The sequence below is a fragment of the Fistularia commersonii genome, chromosome 18 (genome assembly GCF_037954325.1).
Source record: "Fistularia commersonii isolate RoL2024-O1a breed Wild chromosome 18, RoL_Fcom_v1.0, whole genome shotgun sequence".
Lineage (NCBI taxonomy): Eukaryota > Metazoa > Chordata > Actinopteri > Syngnathiformes > Fistulariidae > Fistularia > Fistularia commersonii.
The window spans coordinates 16431484-16450422 of NC_141301.1; the positions used below are offsets into that span (position 1 = coordinate 16431484).

At 58.8% G+C, this 18939-nt stretch overlaps 2 protein-coding genes across 4 annotated transcripts in view; both read right to left on the reverse strand.

Moving 5' to 3' along the window:
* Positions 1-1252: 1252 nt before the first annotated feature.
* On the reverse strand, positions 1253-4616 carry LOC147224596 (multidrug and toxin extrusion protein 1-like). The gene is made up of 16 exons (XM_086164860.1): positions 4536-4616; positions 4236-4304; positions 4020-4168; positions 3846-3888; positions 3728-3772; positions 3550-3647; positions 3358-3455; positions 3147-3260; positions 2906-2973; positions 2599-2707; positions 2434-2509; positions 2285-2354; positions 2052-2184; positions 1864-1958; positions 1717-1791; positions 1253-1640 (listed from the first exon to the last, which is right to left on the reverse strand). The coding sequence occupies exons 1-16, from the start codon at positions 4590-4592 to the stop codon at positions 1380-1382; spliced, it is 1560 nt and encodes a 519-aa protein (XP_086020986.1). The 5' UTR covers positions 4593-4616; the 3' UTR covers positions 1253-1379.
* Positions 4617-9036: 4420 nt separating this feature from the next.
* The window catches only part of pitpnm3 (PITPNM family member 3), a 48357-nt gene continuing 38454 nt past the window's right edge, over positions 9037-18939 (reverse strand). For 2 of the 3 annotated variants that reach the window (XM_086164326.1, XM_086164323.1), the window contains exons 11-20: positions 17970-18152; positions 17732-17880; positions 15576-15692; positions 12940-13056; positions 12705-12853; positions 12454-12603; positions 12083-12266; positions 11860-11988; positions 11314-11754; positions 9037-9160 (exon numbers count right to left, since the gene is read on the reverse strand). In XM_086164326.1, the coding sequence (XP_086020452.1) occupies positions 11389-11754; positions 11860-11988; positions 12083-12266; positions 12454-12603; positions 12705-12853; positions 12940-13056; positions 15576-15692; positions 17732-17880; positions 17970-18152 (1544 nt within the window). In that variant the 3' untranslated portion in view covers positions 9037-9160; positions 11314-11388. Of the gene's footprint in view, positions 9161-11261; positions 11755-11859; positions 11989-12082; positions 12267-12453; positions 12604-12704; positions 12854-12939; positions 13057-15575; positions 15693-17731; positions 17881-17969; positions 18153-18939 lie in introns of those variants that run through there. The other variant, XM_086164325.1, reaches the window with a different exon arrangement.

Genomic DNA, 18939 nt, shown 5'->3' on the forward strand with positions numbered 1-18939 from the left:
CTTCTCACTCTGACCACAGGATTCCTCAAATTATGAGTGAGTGTAGAGGGTCCACGGATGAAGGTCCACCACCGCAGCTGGAGTCCAGGTCCCAGACCTGCACGGAGAACGCCAGCTTGAAATCCACGGAACAGCAGATCGTGCATCGCTTCCATTAAGACGGTCAAAGTCGTGCCAAGCTTTTTTTGTGCTCACACACACACACACACACACACACACACACACACACACATGCACACCCTTCAGGATGAGTGAAACACTGATAGGACACCGTGAATCCAGGAGCGATGACAGAGCTGCCGAGGACTGAAGTAATGTGAGTCCACCCTCCGGCCACCAGGGGGCGCCTGCTGCAAACAGGAAAGACACGTTCTCCCTGCCGCTCGGTCGCCTCCTCGGGCAGGTTCTCCTGAGGAGCCGCCTGAGTCGCTCCGCTTCGTGCTACACAGATAAACCCGGATGGAGGACAGGAGGTGAAACACACCTGCCCTTCCTGCAGGCCTCCAGGACCAGGAGGCCGCCTGGAGTCGGTCGGACGGACACACACGGAGGAGAACGTCCTGACGAGGACCTGTCAGTAGATCTGAATCAGGTCCAGGCAGGAGATCTTTAGTGGAGGAACCCAGGCAGGAGGTCACTGCCAAGGGAGGAGAAGGAGACGAAGCTAATCAGAAGCTCAGCCGGTTCATGTCAAGTCAAAGGTGTGTTCTGGCAGTGAGAGGGTGAACTACAGCGAATGCACATGATGAGCCCCATGATGCACGCACACACACACACACGCACACACACACACACACACACACACACACACACTCTTCTGGAAACAGTGAAGAAGACATATGAGAGAGTGCCGTGATGTGTTCAGTGACCCTGGTTAAAAGGAGTCTCATTGGTTCACCTGCCGGCTGGGCCACACATTTTATTCAGGTCCAGAGATCATTTACAGATTCCACTCGGGTCACACATACAATCATCACTCGGGTGTTTATGACAGTGACAAATTCATTGTCCAGACCACAGGAGAAACATCTCCACCCCTTTTCTCCTGAAACGGGACGGTCCGGAGCGAGTGACCTCGGGCCCGATGAGGTCGTCAGGCGGAGCGGCGGGTTTTTGTGACTGGAGGTCGTTCCTGTACGAATCATAGAAAGTCAACCTGGGAGGAGAAGAGCGAAGCAGCGGGTGAGCTTGAAGAATTACTTTGGAGATCCTCAGAATATCATCTACGAAGGCAGAAGCTTGGAAGCTTGGAAGCGGTTCCTCGAGCGGCTCCGTCCTCCTCCGACACGGAGCCGCCGTTCGTCCAGACAAAGACCGGGGCGATCTCTGCCGGTCCGTCTTTGCGAGGCGGCGGCGATGAAGATCGGGCCGCTCTCTCTTCAGGATCCCGCCGCCGTGGAGAAGACCGGGTCTGGAGCGAAGGTGGAGTTGATCCGGTCCACGGTGGAGTTTGATGTGGGCGGCAGAGGCACCAGGAGGCGCACGCACACCCCCGACGCCAGGAGGGCGGCGGCCGCCAGCACGATGAGCCCTCGCCGGACCAGCAGCTGCCTCACGGAGAGACGGCGCCCGGGTCCGGCGTGGACCTCCGCCTCCTGGCCGGGACCTTCTGGCGCCACGGGCAGATAGCCGTCCTGTACCTTCAACGAGATTCATCTCGGTGACGCCGACGTCCGGCGGCTTTACCGTCTGGGGAAATGTTCCCGGTTCACTCACGAGGCCTCCGTCCGAAGGAGCGGGTCGGGCCGGACCCAGAGCCCCCAGGGTTTTCTTCTGGGCTCTTTTCACAGCCTGCGAACACACACAGATGCAGACGATGAGGATCCTCCTCCGTCCAACGCCAACATCCGCGGTCCTGCCGACCTCCTCCGTGATCCTGTCCCAGTCCAGCTTGAAGATGACCACGATGTAGAAGGTGGATTGTAGAATGACGCAGATGAGGAGACCCAGCCAGAAGCCTGCAACCAAACGGGGGGGTCAGGGCGCCTCTCGCGCTCCGAGCCCTCGGCGGGGCGGCGAGGAGTCGGAGGAGAACCGCGGCGAACGGTCACCTAAAATCCTCAGCTTCACCACAAACATCAACACGACGCAGAGGGACAGCCCGATGCAGTAGTAGCCCACGAAATTAGCCACCGCCGGGATCTTCTGCTTCCCCGTCCCCAAGAAGATGCCTGTGCACACACACTGACATGGACGTCCGGACGTCAGACACGCGAGCACTGACGTGAACATCGCGGCGTCAAACACACACACGGTGACGTGACCGCGCACGCCTCCAACTCACCACGAGGCCGTCGAAGAGCTGCAGAAAACAGTACGCGCTCATCAGGTGCGACACCAGGCCGACGATCTTCCTGGAAGGGAGCGACGGAAACACATGGTTGCCGGTCGGCGGGCGGAAGGCGGCGTGATCTTTCCCCCGCGGAGACCTACTCGTCCGAGGTGAAGATGGAACCGATGGCCGTTTTCGAAGAGCCGAGCACGAGACCTTCGACCAGCGCGAAGACGCCTGCAAAACAGGCGGGGCGGCGGTGAGGCGGGCGGTGAGGCCCCGCGGCGGGACGGGACGCCCCGGCCGGCGGGCGGAGAGACCCTGACCTGCGAGGCCGAGGGCCACCTTGCAGGTGAGGACGGCCCTGGCGGTGTCGCCGGCGCCCAGGGCGTTCCCCACCCGAGCGCAGGCCGCGGCCTGGATGCCCAGAGGGAACTGCAGGGGGGGATTCAAAAACAGATGCATAAATATTAACTGTGCATGCAACACCAGGATGATGGAGATGGCTCCCTGCACGAGGCTAACGTGTGTGTGTGTGTGTGTGTGTGTGTGTGTGTGTGTGTGTGTGTGTGTGTGAGAGAGAGAGAGCGGTCCTGCTCAGTCCTGTCCAGTGCTCCTGGTCCTTTTCAGTACCATGTAAGTCAGGAACGCCACCATGATCACGGCGTGCTGGGCGGCCAGCTCGTCTTCGCTCAGCATCCCTGTCGGCGGGACACGGACGGGGATCAGAAGCAGAACCGACCGCATCTCCTCGGGTCCAAACGTCCGCGAAAACAGAGCCTTCACAGCTCCGGCTACTCGCGTACGGCAGCGTTACGGGCGAGGCGCTCCCATGGTGCACGTGTCTGGGAAAGGACGGATCTGAAGGCATTACCTGCGAAAAATCCCCCGAATTCATAAACCCACCACTCGAAGCAGGTCATGAGCGTGCTGGGCAGCGCCAGGCGCATGTAGGAGCCCCACTCCTGCAGCGACTCCGCCGACCAACCTGCAGGGCGAGAGAGACACCCGTCCCTCCGTCCTCAGAAGAACTCGGAGGAGGAGGCCGGATGCGTTCGGGAGACGACAGACGTCAGATCCCTCACCCCCCCACGTCGTCACATGGAGCTTCTTCCACCAAATGAAGGCAAACAGGAAAAGACAGATGTAGACTTGGGACAAGGAGTTGGCTGCTGCAGAGCCTCTGCCAGACACACACACACACACACACACACACACAGGCTCACACACACACACTCCGGTGTGTGGTGTATTTGGATGAAGGCGAGGGCGCTTACCCGACCCCCAGATCGAGCCAGTAGAGAAAGATGTAATTTGTCACCACGTTCACGACGTTCGCCGCGACAGCGGTGTACATCTGCGGCAGGAGGATCCCCTGGAGTCCAGAGGCGGAGACGGTGAGCTCGGCCGGTCTAACGTCCGGTTATATCGACGACGCCACGTCCGCCGACGCACCTGGTTCTGCAGGTAGGACACCTGCAGGTGGTAGAGGAACATCGCCTGGCGGGGCGGCGGAAAGAAGACGCGTGAGAGGCCGAGGTCCATCGAAAGGGGGCGCGGAGCCCGGACCTACCGGTACGGCCGGGAGGAAGGCGGTGATGTAGATCTGGGCGATTCTGAAAGCAGAGGCGGGTTTGGTGGAGGCCGGCGGGTAAACGGCGCTCTCGCCGACGGCGACGACGACGCGGGGGGGGGGTGTCCGAGGCGGCCGGGCGCCTCGCCGACCCGGCCGACGGAGATTACCCACTCGGCTACGTCGGGGTCCTGGCCGAGGCGCAGCAGGATGGCCTGGGAGTTGAGCAGGAGGCCCCAGCAGGGCAGGCAGAAGAGCAGGAGGATGACGACGCCTCGCTGAAGGATCACCCCCACCCGCAGCAGGTTCTTACCGCCGAACGTCTGCGGCACAGGGAGGGGTTTTAGGGTTCGTCCGGCGGCCGGACGTTCTGCGCCGTCGCGTTCAGACCTGGGACACCATGGTATCGCAGGCCAGCCCCAGGCCGTATCCGGTGGCGGCGGTGGTGACGTTGATGACCTGCGGGACGAGGGGACAGCGGCCGGGACGACGACGTCACCGGCCGTTCCGTGACTCACCACCATAAAAGGACACGGATGAAGTCATCGGGTTGTTTTTTTTTTTTTTCCCCGCCGACCGTGAGAGCCTTCCCGGGGAGGCGGTTCATGGAGGTAATATTTCCTCCCGGGCTCCAGCAGAAATGATGTCTGCACCTCCGCGACCCCCCGCCGCATACAGATGACCACTTACAGCAGAGGCTAATCCATAGCCCGCCATCACGTCGTTTCCCAGGCGCCCGCAGAACATGGTGACCACGAACGGCAGCAGGTAATGGAGGATTCGAGAGAGAAGCTGGAAGGAGAGGCGTGGTCAGTGTGTCGTTGATACTGAAGCCGGGATTCGGAGCGCGACGCGGCCGCCGACGAGAAGGACGGCGTGCGGGACCGGTGCGAGACGCGGCTTCCAAGAAGGGGAAAGGGCCGGGTCTCACCAGGGGTCCGGTCATCCTCAGGATGTGGTAGATCTCGTCCCTGTGGGTCCGGGGGATCCGGCGCCTCAGCGGGGCGCAGCAGAACAACCTGTCGCTGGAGGTCTCCATGCCGCGGCGGCTTCCTCTCAAGGCTCCGTCGCGTCTCTCCAGGGACGGGATCCGGCCGCCGTCCCACAGCTAAAAGGTTACTAATTAATTCCCCGGCGTTTGGCCGGTTAGACTGAAACAGACGGGATGGTTTCAGGCGATCCCGCTTAATGTGAAGCTAAGGCGTCGGGCCGGGCTCCTAACCTGGCGGAGGTTCCATCTCATGAGTCACTCATCTCCGCCGTGGATCCTGCCGGGGGGGCTGGAAGTGCACAAATGACATTTGCATTTCACTTTCAATCACAGTTAAAATTTCATTCGAGGTTGTTGCCGGGAATGATGGGTTTAATGTTCCGCGGGGAGACTCTTTCCCCGCCCTGCCGCCGGGCCGGATCCGCTGCGAGCGGCAGGAGATGCGAGTCCCTTATTATTCCCGGACGTCTTCTGCGTTTCTCAGAACGCGGGAAATCGATCCAACCGGCGTCCGTCGACTCTGGGAGGCACGTTCATGAAGGCGTTCGGAGATATGAAACTCTGACGGCCGTTCGACGGCAGCGCCGCACGTGGCGAACCGGCCCGCCGGACCTCCAGGTCCCACGAGTGACGCGGCCCTCTGCCGGTAAACCCTTAAACCTTGAACCAAATAACGGCACATTTAAAGACGTGACGCTTCATCGGAGACCTCTGGATGGTCTCCGAAACATCTCACGGGTGACGCTCCCACACCGGGACCGCCGGGCGATGGCGTCCCATGGTGAACTGCATGTGTTTGGTCTACGGGCATGGAGAAGGTCCGCGCGTCCACAGGGAGGTCGAGGCCTCCGGTCCCGCATCCGGTCCGACCATCTAAAAACACGTGGAGAGGCGGCGAACCCCAAGCAGGACCTCCTGCGGTGAGGAAGAAGCTCTGAGCGCCGCTCCGGCGTGCCTTTAGGCTGAAAGTAGCTTCAAAAGTAGCTTCCTCTTCCCTCAGCCGCAGGGAATCTTCAATCTTTGTCGTTACTGCTAACAGCTAAGACAATTTATATTTCATTATATTTCTTATTCTTCCTCCTTTCCACTATTGTCTATTACTGGTATGTTTTTGCTCGAAACTCTGGCACAACAATTTCCTTCGGGATTAATAAAGTTGTTCTCATCTCATCTCAAAAGAATGACACCTTTTGACCTCCATCTCCAGAAGGACCACGGTTGTCCTGCAGAAGCTCCAGGACCCGCGGCCCCCCCTCGTCCGCTTCCACTGAGAGGAGCGGCCGCTTCATTTATTCTGCATTCTTTTAATCTTCAATCCCAGGTTCTCTTCGCCGCTCCGACGTGAATGAATAACCGCTCCGTCCAAACCAGATTAACCCAAGCCGGCCGGTATGACGTCCTCCAGATGCCGCCGTCCTCGACCGGAGCCGTCAACCATTAACCCCTGGACCTCCAGCCCTCCTGTTCAGGGCCGCAGGCCGGACTCCTCTGAGGTCTTGAGCTCCCGGCCGGCGGGCGCCGCCTGATTTCAAGGCCTCTCCGGCTTTTTCAACCCGTAATTGCATCCCTTATTTCAGCCGGGCGGCTTTGAGATTGAAATTCAGACGCGTTTGAGTGAATCTCCCGTCCGCCAGAGAAACCTTTGATCGGCATTCAACCCAAACATCTTCTGATGTTCATCAGCACCATCGCTGCAGAGATCTCCCTGCCACCTCTCGCCCCGACGCCTTCTGACAGAAGCTTCAACAACTGTGGATGAGAACGTGAAGGCAAAACAGCTGCCGCTCTGTGTGTGTGTGTGTGTGTGTGTGTGTGTGTGTGTGTGTGTGTGTGTGTGTGTGTGTGTGTGTGTGTGTGTGTGTGTGTGTGTGTGTGTGTTTCACAATGGCATACCTCACGCTCTGGTGCTTCTCTGTTGACTCGACGGGCACCGGGAAACTAGAGGGTCCAAGTACCTTACATTAGAAAGGCGTTGTCACAACCTCCAGGTCCTCGGTGGTTTTGAGACAGGTGGCTCAGAAACCATTGGGAGATGGTCCTCAGTCCTCCATGTCATGGACATTCCTGACCAAATCTTCTTGTGGTGGCAACAGGCCTTGAAATTCTTCACTTGAAGCCGTCTCAGCCCTCATCCCAGAGGCTTCTTCGTTCCGAGGACCAGTGAGGAGTTTCCCGGTAGAACTGTAGCTCCCCGCCGGTCATCTGAGGGGCCAAACGCCCTTCAAGTAAAGGAATTCACGTCCGGCGTCCACGAGGAGAAGATTTCTACGGGACTGAACCGTCGAGAGGATGAGCCGAGAGGTTCCTCGCGGCCGGACAGAGGTCCCTCTACGGTACCGCGGCAAATCCCCTCGCGGCTGCGAGGAGGAGCAGGGAGCTCTGCTGCCGCCCTGAAACCCACGACGGGATTCGGTAGAGCCTGAAACCGAGGCCACTTCGGCTCGGGAGGCGATCGGAGCCCGTCGGAGCCGATCCCGGGAGTCCGGTCACCAACACCCGCGTGGACCGGATTTCCTCTGAAGACCTGCGGCGGCGGCTCGGCGGCAGGAAGAGGTCCCTGCGGCCGCAGCTTAAGCGGCTCCGATACGGAGGCCGACAGCCAGGCGAACGCAACTTCTCCATCGGAGAAGAAGCAAAGAACCAGGACAGGCTGGAGCCAAGACTGTGTGAAACATCTTTACTCTGCAATGAAGAGACACAGTCCAGGAAACACTCAGAAGATCTGATCTGTACAGGAGGACCACCCCGGGCCGGAGGCCAGCGTCACACACTCATCCACCGTGACGAACCGACACCCAAGTCACAACAGAGGCTCACGCTGAGAACATCGTCTCTTCACATTCGTCCACCAACTCCCACGCTGGTCCTGCAGCCAGAATCCAACGGCCGAGAGGCGGACTCACACACAACCCTTCACACACACACACACACACACACACACACACACCTCTCACACACAAAACAAAGATCCTGTAAGTGAGTGAGTAAATACGAGCAATCAATGGTAGTTGTCATGTCAACAAGCCTTTGCTTTACATCTCAACCTGTGTGAGCTTCTCCAAGTCAACAGTTAATCTTAAGGACTCCTTTCACTACAAAGAGGGTTCAGGACTTCTAATGATGATGTTGCTTATAATTATGTTGAGGGTTTCCTGCCTGTGTGGCGCCCCCTGGAGGCCACGCCGCCCTGAGCCTTCTTCTGAGGAGCAGCCGCCTCTGCGTTCATTGGTCGCGTCTCCAGCTTCACGCCTCACAGCAGGACGGCTGTGAGGCTTCGCCTCGGCCCTCAGCTGACAACTGCCACGCTTTTAACACACACACACACACACACACAACTGACACACACACACATACACGCACGCACACAGATACACACACACAGTCATGAGCTGCAGTGACAAGTATGTGACGCTGGCCTCCGAGAAGGTCTGGTGACCTTCTCCAGGTTCAGAGTAGAAAACAAATCCACAATAATTTAGTTGCAGCTGTTGGGACAACGAGATACTCACACGCACGCACGCACACACGCACACACACACGCACACACACACACACACACACACACACACAGTATCTCAAACCTGTAAAAGCAATATACCACCGATAGAATGCAGTTTGTAGGGACGGAGCGGCGCAGGCTTCGGTGGACCCGCCGGGTCCTTCCCCAGGTTCTGGATCTGCACAGCACGATCAAACACAGCTTAAGGCCAAACCCCAACAAAAGGTCCAAAAACATACATCGAAAATATCTCTATGTACAATATCTCAGCATAGAAAAATAGGTTTGAATCGCACGCGCGATCCGAGATGGCCGGCGGGTCTGAGCGGGGAGGTCCAACACGACATCCTGGAAGCGACTGCGACTACCGAGCTACGAGGCTACCACATCCACTGAGATGAAACGGCCACTTGGATGATGGAGATAAACGAGCTCCGATGACGTGGCTCGGAGCTTCGCCGGCGCGCGAGAAACGATACCTACGATCACGACAAGATACAAAGGCGGGCCTTCGGCCGGCCGGAGGGAGGCGGGAGTCCGCCGAGCGCCCGCCCGGCGACCCCGGGAGAGGGAGCCGGGCGCCACGCCGGGGGAGGATGGGAGGTCCTCGCTGCGGTCGCCATGACGACCCGTCAACGCGCGGCCTCGAGTCCGTGGGCGCGAGCGTCGGACGGAACAAAGAGGAGTCCGGAGGAGGGACGTCCCTCCGGGTCGGCGGCGGGACGGCGAGCGCAGAGACGGTCACTCGGTCGTGGTCACGGCGAGCGGGGGGGAGGCGCCGTCCGGGGGACGCTCCCGGGGAAACGTGCACGGCCGGACGCCACACTGTGGACAGGAGACAGCACGCACGTCAGAAGCGCCACGTCCGAGGGGACCTTCTCGCCGGGTTCCTGCTCGGAGACGACGGACCGCCGCCCGCTTCACAAATTACATAATCCACATTTGGTCATCCTCGTGAGCTGCTTCTAAAAATAGCTCGTCTCGTTCAGGTTGCCACGGTAATATTTGTTTTGCGGCAGCGAGAGAGAGAGAGCGGGGGGGGCTGGTTAAATCCATCTTTTCACCCATCTTTCAGTCCAATTGTTAAATTTTGTCTTCCCTCTCACACACACACACACACACACACACACACACACACACACACACACACACACACACACACACACACACACACACACACACACAGTGAAATCTAATCAAGGCAGACAGTTATTGACTTTGCCGGAACTTGAAAATATCAGGCAGAATCAGCAGCAGTGTGTCGACACATTTCACTGCTAGGCAGGAGGTGTGTGTGTGTGTGTGTGTGTGTGTGCGTGGCAAAGATCTTCACACACACACATTATCCAGCTAGCTGACTGCAGCCTGCATGGTGTCTCACACCAGTGTCAGTCAGGAAGCATCTTGGCAGGTTTTTAAGAACATCCCATTCTGCTGAGGAGACCAGGATCCCAGGCTGAAGATCAGGTTCCACCTCTTCTGGATTCATGTTCTCGGTGAAACCGAGGCAGCGGCGGAAGGCTGTGATCCCGACAAGCCCTCCCTCCCTGTCCCTCAGGCGCGTCCTTCGAGATGATCCGGTTCGTTCTGCTGGACCTCCCGCCCCCCCGCCGTCGCTCCTCCGTTGCTCCGCCTCTCCGGATCCGTCCTGGTGCCGAGCCAGCCGTCTTCTCCGTACCTTCTGCCGCGTCCTGGACGAGATGTTGATGAAGTGTTTCTCCTAATGCGAGTCCCGACCTGCCGCTTAGCCTCCGCCTCCGCTGGAAACCTCCTCTCCCGTGGCCTCCTGATGTGGGGTTCTTCCCTGCTCTGCAGACGCCTTCATCTGAGAACATCAAGAGCTGCAGCACCCAGACGGAGCAGCGGCTGGAGATGTTCGGGGGACGACGACTCCTCGCCCTCGGCCTCCAGCTTCTGTCTTGTGATTGCATTCCTGGTGTGTGTTCTGAGAATAACTGAACCCTGGTCAGCAGAAGGTCAGTGTGGTTGGAGGTGTTTCTCCAGTAAATCGGCATATGGTGGGGGTTTGAGCACACACACACACACACACACACACACACACACACACAAACACACACACTGTTTATCTCTGTAAACTTGTGTGAGGATCCTCTGCTGCAGGGAAGCGACACCTGCACACCTGCTCCACCTGCTGTCCACCTGACCTCCTCTGGACTTCTGATCTTTATCTGGATTCTCCTGCAGAGTCACTGAAGACCACGTATCACTGTTAAGAGAAGATTAGTGATGCTGTGGCAGTCAGTCACCCATCCATCCATCCATCCATCCATCCATCCATCATCCATCCATCATCCATCCACAGTGCTAATCCTGTACTCGTGCTGGCGGGGGGGCGGAGCCTAAGTGAGGGGAGAGGTGGGGTTCATCCTGGATCCATCAGTGGGACACACATGGAGACATCCAACCGTTGATCTTCTCATTTACATGTTGGGACAATGTAGGGTCTCCATGAGCCTCCTGCAGGTGCTGTGAGGAACCCGGAGAACCTGGAGGAACCCCACGCAGACGGACTCCACACAGAAAGGCCCTGTGGGAATCCAAGCCGGGACCTTCTGGCCGCGAGGAGCAGGAGGCATCGCCGCGCCGCCGTGCCAACACATTATTATTCCTGACACTTGCAAAGACTCGCAGAGCGGGAGAAGATACAGAACCCGGGATGATATTAGTATCAAAGTGAAGCCGGTTGGCTCCCGGTTGTCGGAGAAGATCTCCTTCTCCGAGCAGATAGCGGACGTCGGCCTGCTGGTCTAAACACATGCAAAGTGCTTGGGGAGCCCAGGCTGCTGGGCGCCTGGTCGGGATCAGACGCCGCCTTGATCCACTGACTGCGGTTCTCCATATCTGTGGAGTTTGTGGAGGCCGGAATGATGCATCTGGTCCCGTCCTGGCAGGTGACAGTCGGAACGTGTTCAAACATCTACAGCGCTTTCCTTCAGGACAGAAGCGTGACCTCTCACCTTCGCCTTGGACACCAACAGCCTTTCACTCTCATCTCCTGCCGTCCTGCGGTCCAGCGACCCCCGAGCTGAACGTCAGGGGGTGGTGTCTCCACGATGCACGGAGGCCCGGCTCCAAACGCCCTGGCCAGCGCCGGAGCCCCCTCCTCCTGGTCCTCCTGGTCCTCCTGGACCTCCTGGACCTCCTCCGCCGTGGTCCTTATCGGACTCGGGCTGGCTCTGCGCCCGCTCGGGCTTGGGGTTGGGGGTGCAGGGGGGGTCGGGCTGCTGGACGGACATGGTCCGCCGCAGGTGGGTGCGCTTACAAAGGAAGTCGGGCTTGGCCGAGAGGCCGAAGGAGCCTTTCCTCAGGACCATGCGGACGGAGGGGGACTTCTTGGGTCGCGCCCGGTGGCCGAACTGCAGGGCCGACAGGTGAGCGGCGTAGCCGTCGCTCAGGAACTGCACGGGAAATAAGATCCGATGAAGGAAAGATACTCGGAGAGGAAGTGGCTCCACCAGATGGAGGTGGAGGTGGAGGTGGAGGCGGAGGCGGAGGTGGCCTACCTGGCACTGGTTTTGATACTTCTTGGAGGGCCTGCCCACGATGTAGATCTGCCCGGGGCCGAGGCCCAGCATGTTGTAAACGGAGATGTCCTTCATGGAGCCGTAAGCCGAGTTGATCTTAATGTGACACTGGAGAGAGGAGACGTCGGAGGGAAGGTTCACCGGCCACAGCAGAAGACTTCTCCACGCGTTAGAAGACGGACGGGTGTCAGGGGCGGCTTACGTCCTGTATGAGGTTCCTGAGGAAGATGGTCTTCTGGCGCAGGGGGTCGTGGACCAAACCCTCGGAAAAGAAGATCATCCCGTGAGGAAAGTTGTGCTGCGACAACCAGGAGACCACGCGTTGTTTCTGCATGTCGGGGCGGCCGGTTATGTAGATGATCAGATATCCCAGGTCCTGCCAGTGCCTGCAGACACACACAGATGGAAGCCGTCCAATGGGAACACAGAGACAGACGGCACGCCACGGGAGGACGCCGGTCCACGAGGCGTCGGCTTGGGAAACCAGAAGCTGCGTCTACGTGTCCTTCCTTCTGAGGTCTACCTGGTGAAAGTCACACACACACACACACACACACGCACGCAGAGGCCGACCTGACTACGTCGACGGCGCCGGGCCGGACCTTCGGGTCGCTGCCCATGATTGACACGCTGGCAGCGAAGGAGCCGTCGATGCTGAAGACCACGCACTCCATGCCCCGCGGCAGCACGGTGAGGTAGGCCTCGGCGCCGGTCTGGTCGCCCCTTGGGATCCAGAGAGGGGGAGGAGGAGGGGAGGAGAAAGACAGCGTTGAGAGCAGAGGTCGAGGACGATGTCTGCTCAGCGCCCAGAGACGGACACCTACTTGACCACCATCTTGATGGGGTACACGCCCAGGCCCAGCTTCTTGCTCTTGGGTATGGTGTAGGAGACCCTGCCGCTGCTGTTGGTCACCTCGGTGTCAAAGTGCACCCAGCAGCCGGACTGGGGCTGGATCATCAGCAGGACGTCCACCTGCCGGGGCGGGAGGGTCAAGCAGGTCGACCCTAACCCTGTGTCTCAGGAGGACACGATCTACGTGGACGGCTCGGATACGTTACCTTCTCCCCGGTCAGCGTGACCATGTCCAGCGGCCCGTACATGAAGCGGCCCACCAGCGTCTGCGGCCCGTCCTCCGTGGCGATCACGTCGTTCACTCGGTGGTTGGCCGTGACGTTCTGCACAAGCGAGATGGGACGGATTTTACAACACTTTGCAAGTCCGACTCGGTGATGCTCAGATGTTCACCTCCTCGGTGGACGAACCCCAACGCCATCCTCAACCGGTGACACGCTACAGTAGCTCAAAAAAGTCTGAAGGCACTGATTTCCAGGCTTTGGGAGTTAGAGTGTGTGTGTGTGTGTGTGTGTGTGTGTGTGTCTGCAGAAGTGGTCTTTAACGATGATTGTTGGTTGTATGGATTACCGTCGACAGCTTTGCTGACCATCTTGAAATGACTGTGATTTGGCTCGTCTAAAAATCACGCCGTGTTATTAAAAGTGGCCTGAATGTTCCTGCGGTTCGTCAGCTGTCATCCCGGTGCAGACGGAGCAGACCGGGGGAAATCACCGGCCCGAGGCTTTTTGACCACCGAAAATGATTTAAGCGGAGTGACCTTCACGAGAGGAGGCGGGCGGCGCCGGAGGCTGCAGCCGTCACAGACCATCGATCAGTGAGTCCATCCGTCCGGTCCTCGTCTCCCGGCGTCGGGGTCGCGGAGGCGGCAGCTGAAGCGTGGATGCCGGACCTCCTGCTCCCCGGCCACCCGGTCCGGCCCTTCGGGGGCGCCGAGGCGTTCCCGGGCCAGCCCGGAGTCCCGGTTTCACGGTCCACCGTCTGAAGCTTCAGGGCCCGACGAAGCCAACGGAACCGCCACATCCACGAACGGCGGGGGAACCGTAAACCGATGGGGTTTATTTCCGGACGGGAGGATTCCGACAGATACCCTCCGTACGTCCATCCATCTTCTGCTTTCACAGGGGAACCCGGCTTCCCTCTCCTAGAACACCTCTTCTGGGGCGTCTCTGGATGTTCCCAGAGGGAAGGCCACGTTCTTAGAGCTCAGGGCTTCTCTGGCCGCCGAGGGCTTCTGAGCCACACTTTGTCTGGACCTCACCTGGCACCCGTTTGCCTTTAGTGGCCTTTCAGGGCCAGAAACCCCCAAACACAGAGCTCCTGGGCTCACTGGGGCTTCCAAGACTCCATCAGGACAAGGTGACAGAAGCACATTCAGGGCGGAGCTCATCATTTGCTTTGTGGCTCAATTACTCTTCACATATTCTAAAATATCGATACGATATCCGTGTTTGGAAATCTGAAGTCGAAGGGGGAAAAACCAGCAGCCGGCGACCCGAGCGAGTTCATACATGGAACACAGAACACGGCCGGAAATAATTCTCTGCTGTTTTCATCGGGTTGCCAGGTTTGCCTTCACACTTCAGTGGAGTTGGTGCACAAACAGCCACCTCGCTGCTGCGGTCCTGCTCCGAGCTCGGATCCGGCCGGCGCCGGGATGCCGACGCTCCGCTGCGCTAATCTTTGATAATCCCTTCATTTGTTTTCCAGCAAGCAGTTGATTGAGCGCTCACTCTGCAGAAGCAGAGTCTGTTTCCATGCGGCCAGAATTCTGCACGGAGACTTTCTCTGCTGCTGCTGCTGCGCTGCTGCGCCAGCGTCTTTGACAGAACCTCCTCGAGTGTGCTTGTGAGTCTCCATCCTTGGTGAATTCTGGAACGTGACGGTTGGCGGAACGTGACCTACTTCTGCTCTGCGACAGTCTCGAGCCGGATCCTCGCTTTTTGATAATTATTCATGAGCCCCGGATCTCCGCGCCCGCCTTTCCCATCACACCGAGCAAAGCGGTGCGCAAACCTCTGCCAGAGTGGTCGCGGGAGCTCGCGCTCGCCGCTGCAGGAGGCGTTTCATATTTAATTGCGGCGGCAGAGTTCTCCGGGAACAATCTGTGCGGTCCAGCGTGAAAACGGGGAAGCGAGTATCTCGTTCCGCTCCGAGACAACGTGAGTGAGGGGCGAGATGGATTTTCAGACCTCCGAAGTGTCAGAGCGGCTCGGACCAGAAGCGAGCGGCGCTGGAGGCGTCCCTGTCCGGCTGCCTGGAGGGCCTGCCGCCTCTCGGCAGCGCAGGGGGGTCAGGGACGGCGGCCCAGCGGCGGCGGCCGGGCCTCGTCGCTCCTTCAACTTAAATGTTTTCACGACGGAGCCGAGGACGGAACGTCTCCTCGAGGTTCCTCTTCAGCAGGATCGCAGCTCCCGCACAGATTTGAAGACGCCTCTCCACCGGCGCTACGCCGCTATCTCAGACCGCAGACACAAATAATGGCCGACAACGGGGAGCTTTTCAAGAAAGCCTTCATCCGTTCCTTGGCCGGGCCGCCGCCGCCGCCGCGCATCCATAACCGTGTGTTTGTGCGAGCCGGAGTGGTCGAGGCGAGAGCGTGGGAGGACGTGAACGCAGACCACCGGGGAAAGGTCAGCGCCGGAGCGCCGCTGCCGCTGCAGGCCATGATATAAACGCGTTCTCCCGCTCGCCAAGGCCCCGGGGGGAGCAGAATAAACGGTGTGTGTGAGAGCGTGACGGAGCGGCGCGAGCAATCGATCTATTTGCCGAGTTTATGTCGGACTTTGCGCTTCTCTCCAGCCGCCACGCCGTCGGAGCTCAGGCTGAAGAGTGTCTTTACCCTGAGTTTGACGTGCGTCCTCCGCCGGAGCCACTTCTCACGGGGGCTGGAGGGCGAGAAGGGCGCCGAGTCCGAGCTGTCCGCCTCCTGGGCCTTTGCGTAATCACAGCGCATCAGCTGGGAGGTAAACACACCAATCAGTGGAAAATATTCATAACAAATACATTCATGCATTGGTATTGATGTGCACGTACATGCACTCTCTCACGCACACACACGCACGCTCTGATGCAAGCGGACCGTCTTTCCGGCAGCACGGCGGAGGTTCGTTCATCATTAACGACACACCAGAGGATTCGCGGCGCATCAGCCGGTACAGGAAGTGACAGCGGCGTTTCCCCCGTGTGAAGACTCGCATTCAAGCCGAGGCGGCGGCGGCGGCGGCGGCGGCGGCTGGCACACTGGCATCAGCAGGCTGATCATTTTAGAACGCGGGAAACGACGATGACCAGGAACGATGGGCTTGTGAGGGGAAACGTCAGCTGTGCGCGGTGGCGGCGGCTCACGGTTGTGCTAATGCCGCCTGACGACCCGGCATGGGCTGAATCATATGTGCAGATGGATCTGGAAACTACACGACACACGGATCCCAATGTGTAACGCGGGATGAGAGTGTGTTTTTCCGGATGGTGTGACGCTATGATGCATGATGGGATGTGGTGTGATAGGATTAGTACTTTTGTGGTATTTCCTCAAATGAAGCACAATCCAGTTATAACGGCTTCAGAGACAAAATAAACAAATGAGGATGTAACATTATTCTATTCAATTTCACCCACGAATTCAAGAAACACACGAGAGTGTGTGTGTGTGTTGGCAGCCATGTGAAATAAAGTCCTCTCTGAATTCTACCTTCATGAATATAGACCAACAGTGACGTGGACCATCTTCTCTGCCACCAAAGGGGTTCATGTTGGCTCCCTCACTCGGTGGTGGAGGCGAGCTGCCGCCGCCGCCGCCGCCGCCGCCGCCGCCGCCGCCGGTGCCGCCTCCGGCCAGAATCCCAGTTATTACGCAATTCGGACGCCAGATATGCAAAGAGAGCTGCGCTGCTGCCATCGATCTTCTCTGCTGCCATGTTTGCAAAGCAGGAGGACATTTTTAAATGGAAGCAGCTGCTGACACCCAGTAACATTTGGTGCAAAGGACGAGCTGCCGCTGCGCATAAACCCCCCTTTTTCAGGACACGGTCAGCAGAAGTCTCAGCAGCGAGGAGGACGTGAGGACATGAGTGTGATCTTAAATGGTTTTGAAGCTGGCGCATTCTGGCGTTTGCAAAAAACACCCAACGCGCGTCTCCTCGGCATTTCCCCTCCTGGAAGCCTTCTGCTCGCGACCTCCGAGCGAGAGGACAAACGGCTTTACATGATCCGGGGGGAGCCCCGCTTCTGGCCCGGAGCCCCGCCTCTGGCCCGGAGCCCCGCCTCTGGCCCGGAGCCCCGCCTCTGGCCCGGAGCCCCGCCTCTGGCCCAGGGAGGCCCGGGATCGGCTGGGCCCCCGGGACCTCGACTGCAGGAGAAGAACCCAAAGAGGGGAGGCCATCTCAGGCGATCCGGGGCCCTGGAGCGACCGGAGCAGAGCGGCTGTTGTCTGAGACGAGCGTGGGAAGAAGCTCGGCTTCCGAAAGCCTCGGAGGACTGCGAGCCGCAGGAAACCGGCGCGGACGCCCGCCTCTCCCGAGCTCTTCCGGCTAAAGCACAATCAACCCGTCTCGGCCGCGAAGCTTTCAAAGGCTCTCTCGATACAGACGTTCCCGTTTTAGTTCTGCGCTCCGTGTTCGCCGGCCCGTCTGTTTTGGTGAAGCGCGGCGCGTCTCAGCGGGACGATAAATAACCGTGAGGATGGAAAGCCGTGAAGGGGCCGGCAGGAGCCTCTGCACCCCCGCTGCTTGCAGATAAGAGAATCCTCCGGGAGAGAAAAGTAGGTGTGTTTGCTGCTCGCCGCTTTGTGCCGCGGCAGCTCGCAGGCCCGCAGAGAACACTCGGATGAATTTGGCCTCTGTAGATAGCGGGCGGCGGCTTTGAGCCGCACCCGTGTGTTTGTTTTGTCTGGAATGAAGGAACCCTTCCGGGCTCCGCCGGACCTTCTGAAACACAAACCCCCTTCGCTCGTCGCTCGTCGCTCGTCTCGGCCCCTCCGAGGCCGGCGTACCGTACCTGCCGCAGGACGAAGGCGGCCACGTCGGTGGACTCCCAGTAGGAGGCGTGGAAGAGGTGAGGCAGGGCCACGGTGGGGAAGGCGGTCAGCACGTCGGGGCAGTACAGGGCGTAGTCCAGCCTCTTGGAGCCCCACCAGCCGCCCGACACTGCAAACACAGCGCCGTCAGACAGCGGGAGCCCCGACCGGACGCTCGCCGCCTCCCGGGATGAGCGAAAAGAAAAGACCCGCACTCACTGTTGGCGATGGTGTTGCCGAGCTGGCCGATGGAGCAGAAGGACATCTCGCTCTCCACGCTGGTGACGCTGGCCCTGCGCACGCCGACGCCCTCCGCCTTGGCGTCCGAGGACGGCTGCGGACCTGGACCTGGACCTGGACCTGGACCTGGACCTGGACCTGGACCCGCCGCCACCGGATCACCTGCCACAAACACATTGGGGTGGCATTGAATGCAGTGTCTCAACACACAGACTCCTCCAGCAGCGACACACACACACTGCCACACACACACACAAACACTGCCACACACACACACACACTGCCACACACATACACTGCCACACACACACACACACACACACTGCCACACACACACACACACACACACACACACACTGCAACACACATACACTGCCACACACATACACTGCAACACACATACACTGCCACACACACACTGCCACACACATACACTGCCACACACACACACACACACACACACTGCCACACACACACACACACTGCCACACAGACACTGCCACACACACACACACACACACACACACTGCCACACACAAACACTGCCACACACACACATCGCCTGACTATTTGTGAGATGTGAATGCAGTATTGGAAAAGGCTCCTGGCTCTGACACTCTGCTCTACTCTTGCATCATCTATCCTTCTCCAACACACTCCAGCTGCCGCTCTCTGTCCTGCACAGTCATCTTCTACATCCTACTCTGCCGTACTCCGTTATACTCCGTTATACTCAGTATTACTCCGTTATACTCCGTTATACTCCGTTATACTCAGTATTACTCCTTTATACTCAGTATTACTCCGTTATACTCCTTTATACTCAGTATTACTCCCTTCTACTCCATCACACCCTGTCAACGTTTGTTAAACTCTGCTGTCATCTTCCATCCTCTTCCGTACTCTTGCGACACTCGGCTAAACTCCGTCCGAGACGCTGTCACAATGT